We start from the raw sequence: 25507 nt of genomic DNA on the forward strand, positions 1-25507 counted from the left end.
GCGCAAGTTCGTGCCTACATAAATAATCCTTTCTCTCCTCTCTCTCTTTATATATATATATATATATATGCTTCCCTACGTAGATGCACTTTTTAGATCACGTCCACGTCTAACTACGTACGTCTATGTCATCCCCTAGGCACCATATGAGGGTCCATGTGTTGTCCTGGTGGTGAAGCGGGCAACAGCTTTCATGTAGGTGTTGTTCGGCATATGAAACAATGTAAATTTGCTCCCAACCTTTTACAAGACCATATGCAGACTTAACTAGTTGAGTAGACATGTAAAGATTGATTTATATGAAGATGGCCGTCTCCCCATCACTGGGAGGGTTGTGAGCCAGTCTGAAGCGAGCATTGAGATGACCAGTTTCTCAAGGCCCTTCACGGTTCAAGGCCTCGAGGATCACGGGAAGTGGGGAGAGAAAGTTGAATTTTCTCCTCGAAAGATTCGTCTCCAACTTTAATACGAATCCCTTCCCTTCTATACCAGAGTGCGTAACCGAAATGTGGCTAGAAAACGAGGAGAGCCAACGCTGAGACAGGCGCTCGTGGAATTAATCACCGGCTGAGGTGCCTTTGTTTTTCCGGGCTCCATGGCGCTCGCATGCAGTTTTAGCGTCGCGCGTTTTTCGCGCGTTCTTGCTTTTTCATTGAGGACATCCGGCGACTTCTCTGCGCCCTTGTCTCTCTGTTCTCGCCGGTGTTCACATTGTCAAGCAAGAAGTCTAATGCCACTCTGAACCTATCTTCGTTTTTGTTTTCTCTTCTTCTTGAAGTTCCCCTCTTGGTTGTCGCTCTCTTCCCCGCCCCTCATCTTCGCGTCGCTCCTTGACAACGAGTGGTGTGTTCTGCGGCGCAGAAACCGGAACTTTATTGTTTTTGAGTCAAGCGTTAATCGGGACGCCAATTTGACTTTTCTTATTTCTTACCGGGTTGAAATCTGCCTTCCCCGTCATCTGCTTGCCGAAAATCAGCAAAGGAGTCAGCTGTCTGCCCACAAGGGCCGCGACTTTTCCGTTTTTCCAGATAATTGACCTCGGCCGTTTTTCTGCAGTTGAAGGAGGAGAACCCAATTCCTTTAAACCGCAACGCCGACTCTCGCCTTCCCGGCAGCAAAAGTCTGTTTCGCCGCTGTTTCTCGGCGAAGTCGGTTTGTCGAGGACAGAGACGCCATTTTCTCTTTCTTTTGCGTATCCCTCCAGTGTGCTTCTCACGCGCGACCGAAGACCCATCTTTCTTCGCGACTCTCTCCACAGCATTCTTCGAGGAGAACGAATCTTATGAACGCATCCTGCGCGGCACTCTGGTCACTTGGCTCTTCTAGGATGGCGACGCGTAAGTGAGGATTTGTACGGCGACATGGAAAGACGAGAGACGGCTCGCCCTACGCTCGCACCTCAAATTTCACCTGGTTGCATGCAGAACATGGATTTTCGAAGACGACTGGTTAGAAATGAAATGTTTCGTGTTTCTCCAGCTGCTCTTCACATCACGAGCACCGGGACCACTGCTGGATGCGGGTGCCAAGTCGTGCACTGGAGGTGGCACATTCAGCCGCATGGTTTCGTGGATTTGACACACGTAAATGCCGGGGTATACACAATTGGTGAAGTGTACTTTTAGATATGCAGATCCTCAACAGCAAGTACACTGGAAACACAACCACGCATCGTTGCGCAGATCTGAAGCGTACCAGGTTCTATGAGACGTATGCATGTGTGTCTGTAGACAGGCATACACATACATTTACGGTTGACTGTCAACGGAAGAGATTTCTTGCTTCCGTGGGTGAATGGGACATACTTGCATGCTTTTAGAGTTTTTCTATCAGTATATATATATATATATGCGTATGATATGTTAACGGAAGATAATTGTTTTGATGTTGTTTTCAGGTGCACAATTTGAGTCGAGCAACGAAGTGGGTGTTTTCGCGAAGCTCACCAATTCGTACTGTCTCGTTGCTCTTGGAGGCTCGGAGCACTTTTACAGCACTCTCGAGGCGGAGTTGGCTCCGCATATCCCCGTCGTCCATGCCACTGTTGGCGGCACTCGAGTGATTGGGCGAGTCTGCGTAGGTAAGTGCTTCTTGTCGAGGGTGACGCATGCAGTGCATGTTTACAGGCTCGTTTTACGTAGTGGACACTTGTGCATTTGTATTTACGTATCACGGATGCGTCCACATCCAACAAGGCGCATATATATATACATACATATATATATATATAGATAGATAGATAGATACATAGAGAGAGAGAGAGGAGACATGCACACACCCACACAAATGTACAGTATATACGTGTTAGTACGTATATAGCTCTGTCTTTCGCTGTGTGCGTATGTGCTCCCCGATCTTGCCTCTTTCACCGATTCCCCCACCAGTTCCCTACACAGTTTTTTCTGCTGGCGCTACGAGCGTTTTCGGCACACACAAATGTGCGTTTGCTCGTGTATCTCTGAAAAGAAGGCCTATCGATCTACTCAAACCCGTGCTTGGCATGCGTCTCTTTCGTTCCTCCGTTGTGTCCGTAGACTTGTTTTAGGGTACGGCGAAGAGCCAAAGCTGTCGTTGCCCAGGGGGTGGAGCGCACTGGCTCGACAGACAGACACCCGCCGCTTCGTGTCTCCGAGCCTCTAGCGAAGGCGCTCTCTTCCTCGCTTTTTTTCTTTTCGCTTCTCTCTCAAGCGCGATGGAGTTGTGACGGAGTCGTCTTCCGTTGCTTGGTTTTTTCTCATGGTCGTACCACTATCTTCTGCGCCGTTTGAAGCACGAAATGGTCGACGCTTAGAGGCGAGAGAGGAAGCAAAGGTGCTAACTTCTTGGACTTCTAGGCACACCCATCCGAGAGCCGCTAAACTGTTTCTGACTCAATTCCACTCTCTCTGCTCAGGCAACCGGCGCGGCTTAATCGTCCCGTCGATCACGACGGACCAGGAGCTTCAGCACTTGCGGAACTCGCTGCCCGACTCTGTGGAGATTCGTCGAGTCGAGGAGCGACTGTCTGCGCTGGGGAACAACGTCGCGTGCAACGACTACGTCGCTCTTCTCCATACAGACATGGACAAGGAAACGGAGGAAATCGTGCAGGACGTGCTCGGCGTCGAAGCCTTTCGCGCGACCATTGGCAAACAAACTCTCGTCGGCAGCTACTGCCACTTCACCAACCAAGGCGGCCTGGTGCGTCTGCATGCGCCCGGCAGAAAGGCAACTTTTTTGACGAAAAAACAGGAAACGCAGACGACTGCTCCGGAGGAGGGGGAGGGGTTGTGGAGACAGACAAGGGATTCGAGTTGAGTTGTATTCTGTTGTGATCGCGAACCAGGTGGACAGAGACAACCTCTACTGTTAATGTCATCGATACAGGACACGGTCTAGCGACGATCTGTATGCTCGTAATGCGGGGTTTAGGATCTGGGGGCGGCAGGGGAAATATCTGGATCACAGCTTATTTTGTGTACGCTGTGGAGGAAACGTTCGCGATTCCAGCTCGAGCCTCGATGAAGCGTATTTGACTGACGGAACAACGCAGAAGATCAAGCTGCACGACCTTTACACTTCCGCCTTTTTTCAAGATTTACTTACGTTTGTGCCCATGTTGTACTGCAGGTGCACGTCATGACGCCGGTCGAAGACATGGAGGAACTCTCTCAGCTTCTTCAAGTGCCTCTGACTGCGGGAACCGTGAACCGCGGCTCTGACTTGGTTGGCGCAGGTGAGTTAGCTGGATGTACAGAGAGGCGTATGTCAGCACTCGGTTGGATAAGTGTGGCTCTGGCTTCCCGGCTAAGCATATGTTTCCTGTGAAGCACGCTTCTTGCTCGCCGTTACTGTGGTCTGAAAAGTTCCGGAAGCCATGTACTGTTTTTATAGTGTAACGGAATGTCGGACCGAACTTTGGTTAATATATCGTGGATGATAATATACTATCATATATATATATATATATATAAGGGTTAACCAGGCATGCGAAGTTTGCGAGGGCTCTGTGTGCACGAACACTCAGTGCTGGTCGGGCGCGCTTCCGTGTCTCCCCGTAGATAGATATAAATATGGATCGTTGTATCTGGCCAAAGTGTGTGCATGCTTATACACATGCTTGTCCGTGTCCACGATTTAGTGTGTATAGGATGATATATTTTCCACGGTGTGGCGAAACAGAATTCACATTCGGATGAAGCCACAGGATTGTACAAGCCGCAGGTTTGGTTGTGAGGTGGCACGACGCCTGTGTCCGTTTCTTTCATGAGTTCTCTTTCTTGCTGTCGCTCTCAATAGACGTACATGCTCCTGTTCGGTTTTAATCAGTTGGTGTGTACGCGAAGACGTCAGTTTGTTTGCAAGGTGAAGATTCATTGGTGTGGCGAGCGGTGAGTGTCTGCGTCATATATGAACGCGAGAGAACACTCGATGCTTCAGGCGATTGTGCCTTTCCTTCCACGTCTACAGGTCTGATTGCGAACGACTGGGCAGCCTTCTGTGGCATGGACACGACAGCGACAGAGCTTGCAGTGGTTGAAAGGATCTTCAAAATCGCGACGCGAAATCAACAGAAACTGAACTTGGTGGACGACCTGACGCTTCGGTCCTCGCTCATCGACACGCTGTCTTAAACGAGCGGTCAGGGGAGCAGCTCCTGTTTCGTTCGTTTTTGCGCATAGCTCGGCTTGTGGCCATTTTTACAGGTGCTCCCGTTGTTCTGGGGGGATGCTTGTGGCTGCCTAAGTATGCCCAAGTGTCCTAAAGAACTGGACACTGTTGCTTCTTGTGGTCTCCCTTCGGAGGCAGAATGCGCGACGCCCAGTTCAGATGGCCGTAAAACTGAGCTCAACTACCGTTGTTTTCCAATCTCATCGAATTTATCAGATTGTTCTTCGTCTTCGCTCTTGCTTGTCACCCTCCTATTCATACGTGCACAAATGTGTAAGTGTGTTTCTCCCTCCCTCTGTCTGTCCCTCTATCCGTGTATGTGTGTTTTGTGTTTGTGGAGGAATCTGTGACTGTCACCAAGCGGCTCAGAAGGTGAACCGTCATCTATCTGTTTGCATTCTTCTGTGTAGACTAGATTTTTGCCTTTCGAAGCGGAAGAGAACGCATGCACTGTTTCTCTCTTTTAGGTTATCATCTGATTAATTCTGTATATTCCCTTGCTTCTTCGCTGTCCGTGGAACGCGTTCTGGCGCACCCGCGGGCCATTGTTGTGTCTCGCCGGGCGCGCAGACACCGAAAAAGTGGCAATTTTTCTCACCCGAGTTCAGTCAGCACAAAGACGAGGAAAACCTCAGGGATCGCAGACGGAAGTGCATTCTTCGTGTGCCCATCAGTCGGTCTCGAGAGGTGGATCCAGGTGGGGAAGAACTTGACATCGACCGTAGGGTCCAGAGTCGATTCGCAGTAATTTTGCACTTCGTCTTTCTTGTCTGGCCGCCTGCATCCAAAATAATCTTTCCCGGTGGGCCCTTTGGCTGGAAAGCCTGTCGCCACCCTCTAAAAGAAAAAAGCGAGGGAGGGAACGGAGGAAAAAGAAGGCGAGTGAGGAAGGTTCATCCACGGTGTCGCGTGTTGGTTGACTTTTTAGGAGAGCACGATGTGTGAACACATACGCATACACATACTCCTTGTATGCATTTCATGGACATGTGAAGACATCATGTTCTTTTTTCTACGGAGGCGGTGATGCGGCGCAGTCAGCCGGTGTTGTGAGATTTTTATCACTGAGGGAGGCGCTCCATTGATTCACCGGTGAATGCACATATTTCTTTGGGAATAAATACATTACAGTAGGTGTCGGTGCTCGTCCAGGAGTGATGCTTGTGGATGTCTGTTTCCCGGTGAGACCTGGGAACCTCTCTCGGATGTACGGCAGTTAGGTTCGAGTGGGCCGTCTTTCCGCCTATGCTCTTCGCTTCTCTACGCTGGAAAGAGGCGGCACTAGTGTTCCTAGCCTTTCGTTTTGGTACGCCTCGGTACCCCTCGCAACACAAATGCCGTCCTATTGTGGAAAGTAGCTTTCGCCTGCAAAACGGCATCTGGAAATAACTCAGCAGTGAATAGTGAAGTAGCAGTCGACAAACGGTCAGGATATTCACACCTCTGGGAAGAAATATGCAGAACCGATACACTGCAAGAAATTGGATCCCTCCTCCTGATTGGAAGGTGGTGACCTCTGGAGAACACATGCAGTGCGATAAACAGGCGACCATATGTAGGGTAAATGTGTGGACACGAGACATAATCGCTCAGGGGTTGGTAGCTTCGTGGGGTACTGTCGTGGACTCAGACAGAGTCTGGGAGTGGTGGCAGGCAAGAAGCCAGTAGTTCCCCATGAAAAGCGCAGGCTTGTTTCTTTTTCCGGGTGCCAGCACCCCGCTAGATTGACTTTATCGCGGACACAAATGCCGCTTGTGGTGCCGTGTCTGGTTGCGAATGGGAATTGAGAGTCAGGAAAAATAGCTTTGTAACACATTCTACGCCCACACAAAAAGATGTCGAGTTGTAACGTTGTGACAGAAGAGCCTGCAGTAATCTATAGAGATCTCGATAAGGATCTCGCCCATATCACCCAGTAGAAAAAAAGTGCGTCTTTCAATGGTCCTAGATATGCCATTTTGTACAAAAGCATCCAAATGCAGAGTCAATAGATCCAGATCAACTTCGTTTCGGTGACAGAAATCACGCTTGACATCAGATTAGATCTCTCCGCCATTGACTTTGCAGCGGCTCAGTGGTAAAAACGTGTAGGGCTGGTGTATATTTCCCCATAAATCATGGGCTAGGACGTTCTCTCCACGTCCAAAGCACATATCTCAGAGGCAGCCATACCACCTGCACGGCAATGAGGAATTCCCGCTCCTACGGTGCAGGTCAGTCGAAGGACAGAAATCGATCTCAGTGAATTGCGCTGCGTTCCGTAATGTTGGGAGTGACTGGCGTTTTGAGCCCGATCTGTCCGCTGGCTGCCTCAATATTTTTTCGTACGGCCGTAAATAGACCTCCCCGACCGGGGAAGCTGCCGACATCTAAATGTGCCGGGGTGAACAGGCAGACAGAAGTGTGGTCACGACACTACACGTCCACCGTCCCCTAATCTTCTGCTTTGTCTTCTCCAATAGTGTAAAACCAGACGCACTGACATGCTCCACGGCATGTTGAGATTCCAACGACAGTCCCCCACATTTGCCGTGGGTGATCGGGAACGCTTTGACAAGTTGTGGCGCTATCGGTTGATGCAGACGAGTCTTGGACGCAACAGCGACTCTCTTTGGACCGGATCAGATAGGTCTCCGGCTGTGAAAAGGTGTTTCACCGTTGTCAAGAAAGGAAACAGCCTTCAAGTCCTGGCTCTCATTCTCTCACGCCATCTCACCTCCGCGTCAGCGCCACGGAAACTTTCTTCCTGCATCTTAGTCATTGATAGTCCCCAAAATCGAGGGAGTGTTTGTAGTATCTGTCGCGATAATCAGAAGAGACACGTTGCCTTTCTTTGTGCGACAACTGGTTCCTTCTGTGCGCAAAGAGCGGCATTTTTGACATGCAACGCATGCATGCAGCGAAGAATGCGCAAACCGGTTGACAGAATCGATTCCTGTTTGCCCACAAGTCTTCCGCCTAATCGCGTCCACGCTTCACAGCAACTAGGAGGGATTTTCCGATGTGGAAAACATGCACGGTTTCCGACTTGTTAGTACATGAGGAGCTCCAAGTCCAACAAAATCCCACTACTCGCGCTCTGTGGCTGTCTTGCTGTGATTACTGGGGACGGAGCACGACACTTCGATTTTCCCCGCTGCAACTCGTAACTCTTTCGGGCTCTACCATCTTCTTCTTATGCGTATTTACATAAAAGAGGCCTGGAAACTCATATCTGAGAAACGAAAGTTCCCGTTTTCCTTGTTTTCTTGTCTGTGACTGCTTCTTGTTAGCAGTGAAGGACTTGGCTTTGCAGCCTGCTTGAGTTATTCGCTGCCGCGCCACACGCAGCCTTCCCAACATTTGGAGAGCAGGCGCTCCCGATTTGGAACTGAATCGGGGTAGCGTTGCTCGATAAGTCTGGGCCGTCCACCTTTTAGTATTCCTTTGCGTTTCCGTCATCTTCTGTGTCTCCCTGCTGCCTTTTTTGACGGCTCGCTGCCCGCCTGCTCCGTCAGTTTCTCTCGCACTCCGACGAGAAAGAAAGTCACACGGAGATGGCAATGGAGAAAAAACGCAGTGGGTTTAAGCGCGGCAGCGCCTCGACATCGGCGGCGAGGGCCGAAGCCTCTGACCATCGAGAAGCCCCAGACGGGGGATTCTCTGAAACAGCTGAAACTCTGGTGCACCGGGAGTTCGCAGGCGAGAAACAGCATCACCAGTCCAAGCGGCGTAAGGTAATGGGGGATGAAAGAAGACACGAGGGTCCCGAAGACGGTTTTTTTTCTCCCGTAACTTCCCCTGATAACAGAGGGCGTGGCATGGCTTCGCGGGAAGGACAACAGCAAGTCTTTCAAAAAAAACGCGGGAAAAGTAACTCTACCAGTGCAAACTTGCCTCAAGCATCTCGAGATCCGGAAAAGAAACTCGGCTCACTTGCGGGAGGAGGCGACGGGAGAACCTGTGGTCCACAGCAAGAGAGCAGGCGGCAAAGGGGAAAAGAACTTGACATGTTCTCCGACGAAAATATCCAGAAGGGAAATGGGAAGCTTGCGGGAAAGAACAGAAAGGCCCTTGAAGATCGCCGTCAGAGCAGCGAGCGACCAGGCGGAAAGCGGTGGAATGGTCGTGCGGTTGACGTGCCTCCCGACTACCGGTCTTCCCGTTTGATTGTCAAGAACTTGCCGCCGTACATTACGACAGCGGAGCTGAAACAGAAGCTGTCGTCTCTGGGTGGAGAAATAACCGATGTTTGTTTGCTGCGCAACGAACGAGGGAAAAGCCGCCAGTGCGCGTTCGTCGGCTTCAAGACGCAGGAGCAAGCCATGAATGTCAAAGACCACTTCCAAAGCACCTTTATTCACACCCGAAAAGTTGAGATTTCGTACGCTCTGCCTCGCACCACACTGTCTCCTTCGGAGCGCGGAGAAGCCGGTTCTGACGGAGCAGGCGGTGCGAAGGCAGAGAACGCGAAGAATGCCGATTCTGCCAATCGAGGAAAAAAAGTCGTGAAAAGGGCCGGATTGCCGCGAGGCACCGGCGAAGCGAAGGGGAAGGTAACAGTGGTGGAGGAAGAGTCGGTCGGCGCTCGGAAGGCCGGAGTTTCGAGTGTGCGTACACGCGTGCTCTTCGACGACGACAGCGACAGCGAGGAGAGCAGCGGAGAGAGCGACGCTGATGACAACGAAGACGGCAAAAAGGAAAAGCACCAGCGAAAGAAGGCGACTGTGTCCTCTGATACCATTTCGGGCGCTGACGATTCGAAATCCGGCGACGACGAAATCGATGACCTCGCGTGGCTCCGCCAGCAGAGCGCTCGCACAGCTCTCGCAGAGTCCGCTGATTCGCTAACGAACGCCGACGCAGAAGACACTCCCGTCTCGAGGAGACCAGATGACACTCGGGACGGGGGAGGGGCAGCCGACTCAACGGAAATGGCGGAGAACGAAGCTGCAGATTTGGCGCTCCTCGGTTCCCACGGCCGCCTGCTGATTCAGAACCTTCCCTTCGCCACGACAGTGGACGAGCTGCGTGCCTTGTGCGAGGAGTACGGGGAAGTTGCAGAGACGCACCTGGTGGTTGACGAAGAGACGCAGAGGCCGCGAGGCTTTGGATTCGTCTCCTTTGTCTTTCCGGAGCACGCAGTTGCTTCCTTGCCGCGCTTGAACGGCTCCATTTTCCAAGGGCGGATTCTGCGCGCGTTCCCCGCGCGGCCCGACGCCACGCGCGAGCGGCGTCTCCAGCTGCGCGAAGAGCGGCGTCTAGCCCGGCAGAAAAAGCTCGCTGGAAGCAGCTACAAGGCTCGGAAACTCCAGCAGCTGGTCAGCCAGGACGAGCAGTTCGCTGCGGAAAAGGTGTGGAACTTGCTGTACGTCTCGGCGAATTCGGCTGCTGACGCCGTGCTCAGTGAGCTACAGGCAGACAAAGCCGCGCTGCTGTTGGACGGGGAAGATGCTGGAAGAAAAGGAAAAGCCCTGATGGATGAGGGCGCAGGAAATCTGGCGGGGAAGAACACGGCGGCGGCCACAGTCGCGCTCATGGAGGCCCACCTGCTCACTCAGACAAGGGCGTGGATTAAGGCAGAGGGAATCTCGCTCGAGGCCTTTGAGCGACGAGGAAATACTCTCCTTACTGCCACCTATCGCCAAAGCTCCGGCACTGGCCAGGAAAATCCTGGATCGGGGACTGCCACTGGTTCAGGCAGAGGCAACCAGGAGAAGAAAGAAGGGTCTCGATCGGACATCGCTAGATCGCGAGACACACTGATTGTCAAGCACCTGCCCACCGCGCACGTGAATGAGGCAGAGTTGCTGCGGCTCTTTGAGCGTGTCGGTCCTCTGGCTCGCTTCCTTCTCGCCCCCTCGAAAACGGTTGCCATTGTTCAGTACGAACGAGAGAAAGACGCGGAGGTGGCGTTTCGACACCTGGCATATCGTCAGTACAAAAACGTCCCGCTGTTCCTCGAGAAAGCGCCAGTGAATGTCTTCGTCGAAAGAGAAGAAGAAATTGAAACGGCGCGAAAGGGGGCGGTCGAAGAAGTGCGCGCAGCGAAGATAGCCGAGAGAGGTGTCGCCGACGGCGGATCGAAAAACGAGAGACAGAAGAAGCTGGCGGGAAGTGACGACCCAAAGCAAACATCGGCGTGCGACTGGGAGAGACAGCAGCCACAGCGCAGCTCATCCAGAAACGCCTCAGATGTGGCAGTTGCCTCTCGGCAAAAGCCGCTCGGCTCTCATAGTCTTGACTCGTCTGAAAGTGGACCCGCAAAACAGGACCCGCCTACGAGTTTGAAGAAACGGAAGGTGAAGGAGATCGAGACGATTGGAAACGACGTTCGTGGGGACTTTGAAGAGGAGGTCCAAGGCGTGAGTCTTTTCGTCAAGAACGTCAATTTTTGCACTTCAGAGGCGACGCTGAACGACGTTTTTGCTGGGTGTCCAGGCCTCCGGAGAACGATACTCATGGTGAAGAAGAAGGCGGTGTCGAGCAGTGCCGCCGAGGCCACAGAGAACGGAGACGCACAAACTTTGCTATCCATGGGTTATGCCTTCGTGGAATTCGATTCGGCGGAAAACGCGCTGGCGGCGTGTAAGCGCATGCAGGGCGTCGTCGTCGACGACCACGTATTGCAAATATCTATTTCCAAGGCCGCAGGAAGAAGACCACGAGGAGAGCCTGGAACAGGAGTGAAAGTGCGCGGTGGCGCCAGCAGCGGAAGTGGCAAGAGCCAAGCTCAGAGCAACAAAGTACTAGTTAGGAATTTAGCTTTTCAAGCCTCCGCCTCCGATCTGCGAGGCCTGTTCTCGGCATATGGAAATGTCACACGCGTATGCATCCCTAGGCAACATGAAGGGCGAAGCAGAGGATTTGGATTTGTCGATTTCGCAACGAAGCAAGAAGCACAGAACGCCGTCGAGGCTCTCACTGGGAGCCATCTGTACGGAAGAAGGCTTGTCCTGGAGCCGGCGCAGCTAGAGCAGGTTTCCAAAAAGGCATCGGTTTGACCAGACATAATGAGCGGGATTTCCATGTAGGCGCCTAGTCTGGACTGCCCTCACCATGCTGCCACTATGGCACGGTTTCCTTCTTTTTACGTGGTATTTACGGGTCGCCTGACAAACGGTGATCAAAGACTGACACGCGAGTACTCTTGCATGTGCTCTACATCTGTCTGGAGACGATACACAGAGAATAATTGTAGTCAACCGGCATATCCAAGCTGAAGACACAGTTAAGCGAACGACAGTAACGGCGCGGCAGCAGCGTAGCTAAGAGTATCACCTTCCGCATGCTGTGTCGCCTTCAAACGGCTATAATGTACAAGAAACTTCTCTTCACCAAGAGTGTGTAGCAATCGCAGTCGCGCCGCTTCCACGTGCAGCGTGGTTCGCAATAAACCGTTCATGCCCATATCGTTCCAAGGCTGGTAGCATCAGTTTTTCAACACGTATGCAGATAATTTTCTGACGCCATGACGATACGTTGCGCTAGTGCGTCTGTCCAAACCCTCAGAGTTGTCCAGCTGCGGAAGGCAAAATGCGATAAGCAGTCGGGTGTGCTGATCTCTCTAAAATTTGCAACAGTTGCTAGCACGACGGACAAGCTGATCCCCTTTCGGCACTGTTACTGAATATCTTATTAATGCTAGTTGTTTACTTGCTGTGCTTTTTAAACACCCTTTCGTCACCGAACTTGAGCTGGACAAGTGTGGCAAGGTCTCGTTCGAATCACGTTGTGATGGCAGCTCGCCAGAGCCACCTAACAAAGATTACTTTGATGCCAAGCTGGCACTGGGGTGACCACCGTATCGCAGATTTTCAACAGTTCGCGGTATCTTATCGTCTTCACCTTTCCTGGCCACAGAAAACGTGACAACTACTGGACGGCGCTTCCATGAGATGGTTTCACTTTTTAACGCTCATGCGGAACCGCACTTGCTTGTGTTTTGCTTTCAAAATGACGGCTCTGTGTGAGTGCGTGATATACATCGCTATAAAGAGGCATGGCTTATCAGCATAACGATCAGCGCCAGACAGAGGTTTCCACACGATTAGGGTTATGATTTAGGTGTCCTTCGCGTTTGCACACGAGGGAATATGTAACTGTTCTCGACCGTTGTACACACAGCAATGGACTTACTATAACATTGGGAGACCTTGTTCTTGTTTCTGGAGCACCACTTTCAGGGAAGGAATAACAGTGCCACGAAGGTTAATTTGCACCGTCGACACCGCTGATTCCTGGATTTTCTTTCACATTTGCCTTTGACCCGCCGTCTTTGGAAACGGATAGATTACACATGTTACACACGGTCAACATGACGAAAAAAAAATGGACGCTTTTAGGTTGCCAAAAACCACGAATATTGCACGACCATTTACGGACGGGAATGACGATATGTTTTTGGTCAAAGCATAATGGGCTGAGTCACGAGAGAAGAGCCGATGAGACAAGCGTAGCCTGATGTTTTTACACCAGTGGTCTTAACGATATCATTTTCCACTCATGTTGATCATTTCGGTCCGTGCGCTCCTCCCACTGCGCCCTACCACCTTGTCGCCTTCCACTAATAATCCACGTGCGACAAAGTGAAATAAAATCGGGATAATTACAAATCGTTCACACAGCGCTTTTCCGCTGCGATAACGCGCACTCCGAACACCATCCAGCTTTTGTGTCCTTGCTCGGCGAGATTCCAGTACGGCTTTGAAATTTTGTGTCTTCGCCGTTCCCAAGGTTTAGGGTACCTGGAACGAAGCGCAAAGATCTCTGCGGAAGAAACACAACTGCATCTGGAGACGTAGGCAGGCTGTTCTCCAACACAGTCAACCTTCACAGAACGGACACACAACACTGTCAAGCGCTCGTTCGGCTCGTGGCGTCGAATGAAGGCGTTTCATTTTGCCTGTGTCTTTGTAGACAGTTTGCAAAAATATCATTAGGCCGTCAGCAAGCGCGAGGCAGAAGGCTTGCAAAGCGAAGGTCGCTCTGCACCCCCAGTTGGATCCCCGCGAATGCAGGCCTCGACTGTCACCAAGTGTATTCTCGATACATCTGCATCGGTTAAGAATTCCCAGGTAGACGAATGCATACGGCGAATTTAGCAAAGTAGGAGCCAAAAGAGAATATATGGAACAAAACAGCCCCTAGCAGTTCCCCAGGGCCCCTGGACTCTCGAGCCCACGTTGCGTGTCCAGCTGACCTTGGAAACGCCACGGAGTCACTCCGCGTTGTCACGAGCAACCTTTGGTCAGCAAGAAACAACACGATCCGAGATCCAGACAAAGGCCACACCGCAGTCCAGGTTCCCGGCGAAACTTCAGGACAGTATCCTGAAGTGCAGAGGTTCCGGAATATGGCTTGGGTTTCGTCTATTTCATACTGGATGCAGATCCCAACATTTGTAAAGGCTTGGTCTCGTCGTTGTCGCTGCGGATCAAACAAACGACCGACGAGGAGACGGGACTAACCTGTCCGGGTCAGCGGGAGAATACATCGCCTAAGTGCCTGTTTCCTGACATACTGACTACTTTGAGATGTACGTCGAGTGGAGTCATCCGGCCAAGACCACCCCGACACTGTAGTCTAGCGTTTGTCTGCGCGACAGCCATTAGACGTTCACCTCTCTGGTCTGATGGCACCAGAAGAATTCACGGCCGTCGCTCGACAGCAGGCACCGCAACTTTGTCCTTTGGCTCGCCACATCAGGACCGATTAAGCCCATCGAAAAGACTATTCGATGTAAAACACTCAAGGGTAGTCCCGCTATTCTGCGAAGCTTTCTTCAACGCGCTCGACTGGGAGGAAGCATGATGATGCTTCTCATTGTCGTGTCCCTCCACCAAGCTTAGGCCCTTGTCCTGGCGATCCATTCCTGAATACTGTCTCGTCACTTGAGCTCGTTGGCGTTCTAGTTCCGCTTTCACGAACGCATTCTGTTCCTTTAGTTCGACGATTTGCTTCATCAAGTTCTGCTGCTGGATCTCAAAGTCGCGCTGTTGCTGAATAAGCGTCTCCTGTAGCTTCGAGCTGCGATTGGCGAAGACCGCCTCTGAACCAGGGGCGGGCGCCCCTACTGTTGAGTTGCTTTGCATGGCTGAGTCACGTCGTTCTGATCTGAGGAGTGCAATCGTTTCAACACACCGACCAGTGGAAAAGGATCATGACCAGCACATGGCAGTTGAGTGTCATTTTTAATGCTCCCACCCGGTGGGAGTTCCCCACTGAGTCGCAGAGTTCCACTGCAGGGGCATGCATACACTGGATTTGCAGAAATCAGCTGGACACAAGTACCAGGATGTCGCGGAGTATCTTTAACGTTCCACGTAAAAGTGCATTTTAGGGAGCCTTCTCCACTCGCCTCAGAACCAACAGAGTACAATCGCGGAGAGCTGCCTTGTTGTGCAACATCGTGCAAAAACCTGCATCGTAGAAGCTAAGCATCTACGTCGCTCCGTCATGACCTCTGAGATACCTATGCGCCGATTTCCGCCTATTACTAGCTTCCCACTGAATGCAAGGAGGCACACTGTTGCCGTCTGTGTGTGTGCGGCAATGTAGACCCCATATTGCTATTGGAACCGCATCTATCGACACAGTAGAAACGCGTGCCAATGATTCCGTAGGCGACTCTTCCGTCATGTAAGGACAGGCATCGTTTAGTTGCTGAACGGGTCGAAAAGGCTTACGTTGAACGCCTCTGATGTTTCAAATCACCTGAGGCAGACAACACACAAGCATACATGGGAGCTTTGCAAGCTAAAATGAATGCCAGCACCGGATGTCAAGCTGCTTGTCAGAACTAGTCGGCAATAAGCACCCCCGATATGCGGATTTCATCGGCTCATCAGACTCATGCACCGGCTCTTTTCGACATATATAACGTTCCTCGAATATTTCACATAGCGGGGAGATTCTGTGCCCGACTTCACAGCTCGTTGAGGAATGCGAACGTGGTGTAACTGGCGGATCATCAGCGAAAAACTATCCACGTAGGTCAGGCAGTGCACCGAGACTCACTGTACGATCATTGCACCGATGGCAGCCTGAGTTTTGTACGAGGAGCACAGATACTGTCGGCAATCCACCGAACAGAAACGGGTTTTAACACCTTGGAAAACGATCCGTCTCGCGGATGTCTAATGTGACATGACTGGTGAGCTTTAAGCATCACTTACTAACACTGTCGCTACTCTGCGCTAGAATATCTTTCGCAGTAAGGACATTAACGTCAACGTCAACGTCAACGCCTTGTCCCTTGATATCATACGCCAGCGCAGCAGAAGACAAAACCACATTGACGCCCTCGTTCGTAAATGCCTCCCATCGTTCCATGTTCTCTTTGAGGTTCTGCATCAGCTGCGGTCTGAAAACAAAAAATCCAAGCGAAACAGTCCAGAACACGATCTCCGTACATTCGTCCTGGAGAGAACCGTCGACCTGCCTGTTACAAGCAAGACACATAATTTGTCTCCTTCAGAACTGATCTCGAGCAATTCCTATCGCCTGTCTACGTAACAGCCATTTCCAGGCGACTGTTAGCATCACCGCTTAGGTATCCTAGCCACAAAGCATGACCTGCTGCAACCCTTCTCGACTCATGAAAGATGTGGAAAATTTTTAGCAACAGAGAGTAGAAGCTTCTTAGGCACCCACTCGCATGCAGATGCATTCAGCAAGAAACTTCCTGGTTCTTCAGATCAACGGCCTAGCACTTCAGAGAAACGATGAACCGAGGAAACTTTCATCGTTGGTCCTGTCAACGAAAGCAACACCTCATCGCTGTTCCAACTCACATTATCCTTTGGAGGGTGTCGCATTCGCCCAGTTCAGCAATGAGTGGCTTGACGACGTAGCCGAGGAAGCCGTGTTGGCACTTGGAAAACGACGGATGATCATCTCGGTCACAAAGAGGCGAGACATGCAAACCCAGGCGGCGTTCCTCTTCACCCTGGAGATAAAATTCGGTGACAACTCGTGAGGCCCACTCAAAGTGTTGGTCCCATTCAGTCATCGCATGCCCTAGATCGGACGCTCGAATGCAGATCTCCGCAGCGAGCCTGAACGCACAGCAAACGAAGTTTATGACACTGTATCCTTGGCCCATCATATGAGAACCCAGTAATGTGACGGAACCGCCGGAACAGGAGAGACATTATTTTCAGTTGTAACACCAGATCAAAGGAAACGGCATGGTCAGTGGTCCGCACGAGTCAAAAGCTGACTTCTGTGCACTAGTAGAAGACGTTTTGTCAGCTCATGTTTTATCTATATGTGACGGCCTCAGTTTCTAGAGCGAGAAAGCCACCGACGTGACCACGAAGCGACAAGTTATTTTCACTAAAACGCAATGGTGCCCTTGAAACCAGAGGATTGTAGAGCACTTCGTTTTTGACACAATAAAGGACACAGCAGCCGAAGCATGTTCTAATGTCATGAACCAGCCCCGATCCAATTCAAAAAGGTATGAAAAGCATGTTGTAATCTCGCCTAGAGCCGGGCGTCTTACCATTGATCTTCAGCGACTTTGTGGAAGTTGAAACCTGGTGCCTGGCGCCTGTTCCTAAAGCGACTAAGGAAGTCGAAATGAGTTTTCATGTCCGTTGCGAGGATCAAGTCGATCATGTTTGCTCGAACATGTTTGAATTCCTGAAGAGTAGAAGAAAGAATATGTTGCTGGAAAATCTATGACGAAGGCGTCTTGAGGTCGTATGTCAGCGCATGGACTAGACAAAAAACGTTTTAGAATGGCAATGCCGCGGGTTCATGTTTGTGCTGTTGGTGCTGCTCAAATAAAATGCTTACAACGTCAGTGTGTGGACATGAGCGGCCTCAGAAAGCGTACTCGCCCTTGTTTTGATGATACGAAATATACAGCTGCAGGATGTTTCCAGCGCGCACCACCAGCGCAACCCGCTGCAGTAATGCTAAACACGGTGTCGACTTCCAGTGCGGCATCGACATAGCACAGTACTGACTCGAAGAACGAACGATAAAATGCGTCTATATATCTGTACATATGCCGCTGCATGCCCACGTAAATGTATATATTTGTGGTTGGAGTGTGTAAATATCGTGAGCAAAGTGTGTCGGTGGGTCTTTAAATCAGAGCAGCGACTCTCGCAACGTGGCCCACGTCCCCCCCCCCACTTTATTAAAATATATTGAAACTAATAATCTATATATAAAATTTTTTTAATTTTTACAAGAGAATAAAAATGACACCTACCTCATCCGAAAGATACGCGAACACGTTGCAGTCGTGTCTGCCGAGGACACGGAAGGTAAGAGCAGAATGGAAGTTCTCCAGCACTGCCTTGTCGTTGTATAGCACCGCCTGCAGACGCCATACACCAGATTTAAGAAACTGAAAGGTGCACGGCACGTCCCACAGTTAAGCTACTCCGTGTGACGCTACCCAAGAAACTGTGCCGCAGAATCGCGGCTTCAGCTAGATGCTTGGAGAGTACAACATCGAGGAATATGGTGGAACTTCGATTCCTGAGCGAGACGGTATTCGTGATCCAAAAGCTGCGCAGATCGATATAGGCTTCAGCGGAGCGAAAATGTGATACTGTCTAGAGGCAGCACCGCGGCCTCTTCGGTACTGTGTGTGTCGTCACTCTTCGAAAACAACCCCCTACTGCCTGTTCATGCCAGGAAAGGCTTTAAAACCCTGAATGTAGTCGGTTCACTAAAAATAAGCATACCAGGGGAGCTCCCGAGGCGACAAAGAAGTTGTTATTTCTACCCGGGTGCCCGATGTCGTGACAGAGGGCAGCGACAGCACAGGCTGCTGTGGAAAGAGAGTTCATTCTGCGTCGGACACACACGAAACAATCAGCACATCAGCAGAGAATGTGCGGAAGATTTTTCGGTTCTGCAGAAACTGTCGAGATCTTGCACCAAGTGAAACAGGTTAGTTGACCGTTTGCTGCTTCTCACTCGCGGTTGATTCCCAGACCTCGAAGAAGACAAACCATATAATGGGCAACCTGCAGAACACACAGGCAGCAAAACCGGGGCTGTCATTTGCCTTGGCTTGTTGCGCCAGAGAGGTCGACAGAAGGAATTAAGAAATACCGCACTGGAATATACCCGTTAACAGTGAAGCTCTAGATGTGCATCACTGGTTCCATCGTGATCCTTTCGTGCGACCATCTCCTGTACTTTCGCTCATTCGGTGAAGCCGTAGCAATGGCCAGGGTCTCCTGGCACTCCAGGTGACAAGGACGCTGCAGTATCGTTTCTTTTAAAAATAGTCTGACGCTACTTGCATGCTTCAAGTCACGCAGTAAGCGACACCGACATTCAAGTCAACTGTTCCGCTCTGGCCTTACCATTGCGCCGTGAATTTGGTTGTGATAGGAGTTTTCTCGATAGAGAGTTTTGACCATGTACAGGAACTCGCAAAGAACTTTATCCTCGCAGCCCCAGTCGCAGACGATTCGATTCAGCAAGACGTAGCCGACCTCTTGAAGAACCGTATCTGGACATTTTTTACTGAACTGGTATCACAGGGCGGCAAAGAGAAGCAGGAAGGAAGCACTGTCATCGGCGGAATGTTGCAGGAAAGAGGCATCGCATCAGGAAACTAAGGATTCGTGCACTGAAAGCCAATGCCGCTGCGCTCAAATCATAGACAAGCTGTAAAAACTAAGGCACCAATGGTGGCGGGAGCGGCGCACACACTGAATGATTCGTGCACCACCCACACTTGCCTAGTTCTTGAACTCCAGACTTACCTCCAGAATGTTGTAGCTGATGTCGATGCCAACTACCGGAAGAAGATCGACCGCCTGCGACGAGGACAACGCGCACTTAACCAGGTGTGAGCTTAAGTCAGTTCCACGAGAAAGCTTCCACTACGGAAACGGGCAGTCCGCATGCAGGAAGACTCCCTCTGAAGTCTTGTCGGTCGTATCCTTCTCCACTGCAGCAAACAAGACTCTACATCTCTGCCCTCTCTCGGAAATGTCCCCAAAAAGCAAAATGCATGTTTGACGATAATGCGGGGACAACTCTAGAGTGTAGCGCCCCTCAACGCACGCGGCATGCAAACCGAAAGCCACGACACTGTAGGATAGATGAATTAGCTCAGGAGAAAGGAGAGCGTCTTGTTTTTTCTTACGTATTTGGTCGCCAACAGGCTGGTCACCTTTGGAAGTTCCACTGTGGGAAAGACACACAAATACCAGGTCTGCAAAGACAGGGTGTGCTATTCGTCTTCCTATCATGTATTGAGTCAGTCGGCGGCCATCGTTCCCCCTTCAAAACCTCGAGATGGCGCGCGCATCGACCTGGCACAGGTCACCACACGACCGACCCAGTCACAATGCCCAAGCAAAACACATGAGCCGACCCTACACGAGACATGGGCAGCTCGCCATTCATATGGCCCCGGCAGGTTCATGTACAACCGATCTGTAAGGACTACTAGTGGAGCAAAAAATGAACATTCTGAAGTGCTGCCAGGCAACCTACGAACACGTGCTCGTCCTCGGAGAGTAAAGAAGATGCCCTCCATAGTAGCACCAGCAATGCAAGGAATCTGCGAACGCACTTCTGTACATTCACTCGAACGTCCCTGGGATCTGCCCACCAACAACAGTGGGGACCACAAGGCAGAACTTACGCGAAACTTTCGGGGCAGCAACTCTGTCGTCGAATGAGGACGAACCATGTTCAGCCTTCTCGACCATGCTCCTCACTGCAGTCCGAATTGACCCTTGAGGCCCAGAGACAAGACATATTCTTTTGACTCTAGGCTCTACATCCATGGCCTTAATGAACTCCTGAGAAGAAACAGTGACACAGTTATACCCACGTACTGACTTTCTTCAATTACGGTAAGAATGTGGTAAATCATCCTGGAAATTGTCCGCGTGGTCTGGTCCACCTGCTACATCCCATAGTATACCAGAATGGCAAGGCCCGATATCAAACGGTGCGAAGCAGGAGTTAACCGATAAATCACATCCTGTTTTCTTTCTGCTGAGTATTGTCAATCCAGGCACTTCCGCAGGCTCAACATCAACATACTAATCTTGTAAAGACCTCCACCCGACACCAGGTTGTCATTCGAACCACTGTACGTTGTTTACTGAGCGCTCTACGACGCTGAAAATAGTACGTGGCTGACCTCTTTTTTTAGGGTGTCGTCCATCTGGACCGTGTAGAGGTTCCACGAATTCGTAAGGAGCTTCATGGCTTCCTCTACAAGCTCGAGAGCTTGGCTGACCTCTGAGGTCACATCATATTCCTTGCATCTCATCTTGGCTTGTATAAGAACGCTTCGAATCTGAACGGGCAGTTACAAAACGTGCGAAAAAGCACGTCACAGACAAGCTGGCTGCATCGTATGGACAGCAGCAAAAAATTGGTTGTGTACGCCTCTGCAAGAAGAAGGCTTGTGGGAAGCAGCGTTCAAGCGACGATATCTGGGCTAGCCTGCAGGCCATCGTTCCTAGAAAGTTCATGTGAGCAGACATCTCCATCAGATAGTGAGCATCAAAGAACGGTCCTTTGATACCTCGACCGCCTGCTATCCTCCCAGTGAGAAATGAAATGCAGCCCACTGCGATTGTGAAAAAGCGAAGCACGCCTGCTAGCATCATATCAGCGAGAAGCCCATCACCACAACTGAAACGCAGCACTTGCATGCATGTAGTGGCCCCCTAAATTCACAGTGTGAATATCACAGACCGTTGCAGGTTCATTTCAGTTACCTCGTTAAACGACGTCCGCAAATCATCCAGTCCGCTAGTTGCATGCTTCTTCTGAGCCTTCTTTCTCTCTTGGTGGATCTGGTTCAGTTTTTTCCTCATCATCTATAACAAATGCAGCAGCACAAACGAGAGACGAAAATCTTTTGCATGTCATGCCCGCAATGGATTACCGATCAATTGAACACCCCTCTCCCATCAAATGGAATGTCATTCCCACAACTGCTACAGCTGACAGCGCATCAAGAAGTGCCCAACAGCAGCTACTCCCTTGTCCATCAGCATTTTTATTACCCTGTCCGTAGTTTCCTTTAGACCATCTACATTCTTTATTCTCTTGAACATACACCTAGTAGGCATCTGTCTGTAAGCACAGACAGGTGCGTCATCTTAGGTACGGCATAAAGGCGAGGGGAGCTAGGAGACGCTATCATAAATGTTTTCATTCAATCCGGTCCGGTGAAGTGTTTTACTTACATACCACTCGTAGAAGAGGCCGCGCCGCTGTACCTCAGCCAAGAATTCACCCGACAGACCGAGTATGTATGCGTTTACCATCGTGGTAATTCGATATAACCTTGAAAATACAAAAAACGAATGTTGATGTGCTAACATTGTGAGTGTGTTCCGTCAGTGCACCAGAGGAAGGCTACAGGAGGCACATGCTACTGCGCAGAGTAACCCGTGACAGGATATTCGGCCGTAGAGCACAAAATCTTGCAAGAGTGATGGTGAGCACAGACGAATGCGTCAGGAAAGGATCTGGAACAGCGGCCAAAGATGTTTCCCTCCTGCTTTATCGGCCAGCACGGTTGCGGGCGGTAGTGCAAACGAACAGGTTTGCTGTTAAACAGAAAACCTGTTCACTCAATACACAAAAGTGGCACAAGATAGATAAGATGAAATCCCTCATGTGACACCATAGATTCGGGATGGCTGAAAGGGACAAGCCAGCAACGACGCATCTTCTCACTCGTTCAATAAACTGCGAGCCGACTGACGCAAGGACTCCTGACTACAACTATCCGACCCCTATTTCTGCCGTTACCACGACATAGAAATCTACGATTGTTTTTTAACGTGCACAACAAGCGTGAGAAAGAGCGAACTTACGCGGGGAAAATCAGCGCTGTGTATCTGCCCACGCCCACAAGGGTGACGATGCAGTTCAGAAGGACAATGATTGTTTGGTGTACTGCAATAAAACGATTCCGCGAAGGCAATATGGCAGTGAACAGGAGAGTTACGACGTAGTAGTAACCATCCACGACGCTGCTGAGAAGTATCTCATTCAGGACGACAAAGGCCGCGAAACGGGGGTCGTTGACATCCTTTTTCGGTGAATAATCGGGGTCCTTGTAGAAAACCAGACTGGCAGTCAGGAAGTCCTTGCCCAGTCTCTCCCACGCATCCCCCCAGTACAGCTGGATTTTGGTAGCTAAAACAATAATGAATACAGTTATGTATGCCATGCTGACGATCATGTAACTCGTTTGTTCCTGTCGCGTCCGGAAAAACGGCAATTTGTAGATGAATACGAAACAGAAAATGCATACGAAGGACAAACTGAATATGAGATGAAAGCCAATGAGAGCTACAGGAGCTCCAGATAGATACACGGTGGAATTTGCAGCCAATAGGAATAGCAAATAGTCAAGCGCGACGATGGCAAAACACACAACACCTGTGAACGCGTTCCTATATTTGAACACTCGAGTATTATTAAACTCGAATTCTTCCTCAATCTTCTTGTCCAAAAATGTAAGACCCCAAAAATTCAGGCTCGTCCGCAGTGGTCGACGCTTCATCTGTCCGGCTCGTGTGGCACATGAAGACGCGGACACGACAGAAGTAACACTTTTCACCGTTGTTGCCTCCGTTTCCTGCGCTTTTATTGCTACAGTCACAAAACATAGGACAATCAAAAGCTCCACAATTGATGTCTACGGGCATCTGAATGGTGTTGTAGGCTACGCAGTCAACGTTAGACAACAGTTAGTTTCTGCCCGGCGTCCACGTGGAACAGATCGTCCGACCGCGACGTCCGCGGAAGACCGGTAGTTTCCGCGTGACATCCCGGTAAATCTCACGAGTGTCTGATTACTGCCTACGCGGCACTGCAAGACTGGATTCACCCCCCCCCCCTCCGCCATACAGTGATCAGGGATATTTCAGGTTACGCATCACGGAACTGCGATTTGCTTTGTGAAAGAGGAAGCCCTCAGGAAAACTGATACTGATTATAAATCAGTTGTCCTTCCGTGAGAGACTCACTTTGGGACAAAAACTTGGGCTTTGATCTAATAGGCCGCGGGTCCCGGTCTGCAAATGCTTGCTTGTCACATTCCTCCTTAAGGACGAAGTTAACTTCGTTTTCCCAGAGGGGCATCATAAAATCCGTAAACCGCTCCCAACAGCTGGACTGAGAGTGACCAGTTCCAAAGAATTGAGACTGAGTGGGCCCGAAGCACGGACCCTTCCCAGTGTCAGCATCCTCATCTGCGTCACGTGGCTTCAGCTGGCGATTGACCAAAATCGATTTTAGCTCGGAAGGCGCGTCGCCACTTGGAGAGCACTGCGATGGTTCTGCAGATTCGGCTTTGCTATTCACGCTTGCTATACTCGGGGCATGTGTCGCCGCGTCGGTCGTCGCACTTTGGCGACCGTGCACAGAACTACCGCCAAGGTTTTTCGGCAGAGGCAACTCATTCTCAGTTGACTGAGTATCCGAGGCCTTAAGCGGGGTTTGTGAATTCCCCTTCAAGAGTCGTCGCTCCTCCATACCCAGAACCCTGAGTGTGTAGCAGCTTTCGAGTTGATTTTTTTGTTTTTTGACCGCCGTTCGAAGCGGAAACCGGGTCTGGCCGCTGCCACCCACGTAATGAAGTCACTCACGTATTTTCAGGGCAGCTCACGAGGAGATCCATTCACACGAAAGAGCTTAAATCCTGCCGATTCGATTGTTTCGGTACCAAAGCGCTCTTGGCGGTGCTGCTAATGTCGAGGACGAAAGCCCCGTAATGCTATTTTGTTTAGGGAGGCCTGGTGTCCGTAAGGCGGCGTCGCGTCAGGGTTCCCAAAAACCATGCCGCATTGAATACAATCACAGCAATGGGTTGAAGCACCTACAGATGACACTTCATGATTCACAAGCCTCATATCATGTTATCCACGTACACCTGTTGCAACCGAAGACATTCAGGATCACAGGGGGCTGACTACAAATTTCGGATACCCCTGCTTTCGCGACCCCACGTTTCTATAAAAGATATGGAACTTTCGAGGCGCCAGTTCCCATGTGAACGCTTTCCAATCTTAGGAAGACTTCATCAACCTGAAGACGGGCACACGGTGACAAAAAAGCGTGCAACCAGACGTGCGCGGTCAGCGAGGGGATTTTACCCCGACGACTGCTTCGATATCTGACCAACCGGATGCCGACTCACTCAGTTCGGACACCAAAATCGGACTGACACGCCACTGCTGCACCAATCGAGGTACAACTTATTAAGTATCGCTTTTAATCTTCGACGTCCCAGACGCCTACGCAAATCGCGCGTTAAAGCTATCAAGAGAAGCAGAGTCCCCGCGCAGTATATCGCCCTCAAACTGGAAAGGAACCCAGGCAAAAATAGTGAGGCCACCACATCGTAATGAGAAAATAGAGAAGTTGATGAGGCGTAGGGAAGAAGCCCGCAAATTTTAGTGACACAAATTGTCAGACGAGGCGCAACGTCGACGGACCTCACCACCCAGATGTCGCCGTGTTTCCCATTTCAAGTTGACGAGTGCGGGCCGACCGCCGTGGCCCGTGTGGTGCCTTGGACCGGTGGGTTCCAAGTGAGACGGTAAATGGGCTAGCTGCAGCGGTCAGTGGATTACCTCACACAAACAGATGAGATGAATTACGCAAAAGGAAACAATACTCCCTACAGTCTGTGAGGAACGTCAAGAAAAACAAAGAGACACCACTGGCAAGTTTCGACAGGACAAAGTGCTGGTCGCGCGACACCCCTGGCCGAGACGTGAAGTGCCCGGGGGCACGGGCTGTTCAGCCCCCAGTGGAATGGACACGGAAGATAACTTTTTTTAGCAAGATGAAACGGAATTCAACTGGGACACCCCCCTCTTCAAGGAAACATGAGCAATTCCGT

General features: G+C 50.7%; 3 protein-coding genes across 3 annotated transcripts; 2 read left to right on the plus strand and 1 right to left on the minus strand.

Moving 5' to 3' along the window:
• Positions 1 to 721: 721 nt before the first annotated feature.
• TGME49_318700 (eukaryotic initiation factor-6, putative) lies at positions 722 to 6971 on the plus strand. Its single transcript, XM_002369767.2, has 5 exons — positions 722 to 1337; positions 1898 to 2080; positions 2894 to 3180; positions 3610 to 3715; positions 4450 to 6971. The coding sequence occupies exons 1-5, from the start codon at positions 1283 to 1285 to the stop codon at positions 4611 to 4613; spliced, it is 795 nt and encodes a 264-aa protein (XP_002369808.1). The 5' UTR covers positions 722 to 1282; the 3' UTR covers positions 4614 to 6971.
• A 731-nt stretch (positions 6972 to 7702) lies between these two features.
• TGME49_318690 (RNA recognition motif-containing protein) lies at positions 7703 to 11839 on the plus strand. Its single transcript, XM_002369766.2, has one exon. It carries the CDS (start codon positions 8187 to 8189, stop codon positions 11631 to 11633), a length of 3447 nt encoding a protein of 1148 aa, XP_002369807.2. The 5' UTR covers positions 7703 to 8186; the 3' UTR covers positions 11634 to 11839.
• An 831-nt stretch (positions 11840 to 12670) lies between these two features.
• On the minus strand, positions 12671 to 25237 carry TGME49_318675 (3'5'-cyclic nucleotide phosphodiesterase domain-containing protein). The gene is made up of 17 exons (XM_018782938.1): positions 23628 to 25237; positions 22467 to 23250; positions 21831 to 21930; positions 21357 to 21458; positions 20771 to 20929; positions 20264 to 20423; positions 19760 to 19800; positions 19374 to 19427; positions 18969 to 19136; positions 18574 to 18623; positions 18339 to 18444; positions 17858 to 17965; positions 17138 to 17277; positions 16425 to 16688; positions 15807 to 15994; positions 15318 to 15345; positions 12671 to 14745 (listed from the first exon to the last, which is right to left on the minus strand). Exons 1-17 carry the CDS (start codon positions 24133 to 24135, stop codon positions 14334 to 14336), a joined length of 3372 nt encoding a protein of 1123 aa, XP_018638012.1. The 5' UTR covers positions 24136 to 25237; the 3' UTR covers positions 12671 to 14333.
• Positions 25238 to 25507: the final 270 nt, after the last annotated feature.

This window comes from Toxoplasma gondii, chromosome IV (genome assembly GCF_000006565.2).
Source record: "Toxoplasma gondii ME49 chromosome IV, whole genome shotgun sequence".
Taxonomy (NCBI): domain Eukaryota; phylum Apicomplexa; class Conoidasida; order Eucoccidiorida; family Sarcocystidae; genus Toxoplasma; species Toxoplasma gondii.

Bases quoted from the DNA above. Each gene is read 5' to 3' on its own strand.
- TGME49_318700 (XM_002369767.2), top strand. From the start codon at position 1,283: ATGAACGCATCCTGCGCGGCACTCTGGTCACTTGGCTCTTCTAGGATG. The intron at 1,338-1,897 runs GTAAGTGAGGAT...TGTTGTTTTCAG, and splicing joins CTCTTCTAGGATGGCGACGC to GTGCACAATTTGAGTCGAGC. The intron at 2,081-2,893 runs GTAAGTGCTTCT...CTCTCTGCTCAG, and splicing joins GATTGGGCGAGTCTGCGTAG to GCAACCGGCGCGGCTTAATC.
- TGME49_318690 (XM_002369766.2), top strand. From the start codon at position 8,187: ATGGCAATGGAGAAAAAACGCAGTGGGTTTAAGCGCGGCAGCGCCTCG.
- TGME49_318675 (XM_018782938.1), bottom strand. From the start codon at position 24,135: ATGGAGGAGCGACGACTCTTGAAGGGGAATTCACAAACCCCGCTTAAG. The intron at 21,459-21,830 runs GTAAGTAAAACA...CATTTGTTATAG, and splicing joins GCCTCTTCTACGAGTGGTAT to ATGATGAGGAAAAAACTGAA. The intron at 20,930-21,356 runs GTAACTGAAATG...CTGCCCGTTCAG, and splicing joins TGCGGACGTCGTTTAACGAG to ATTCGAAGCGTTCTTATACA.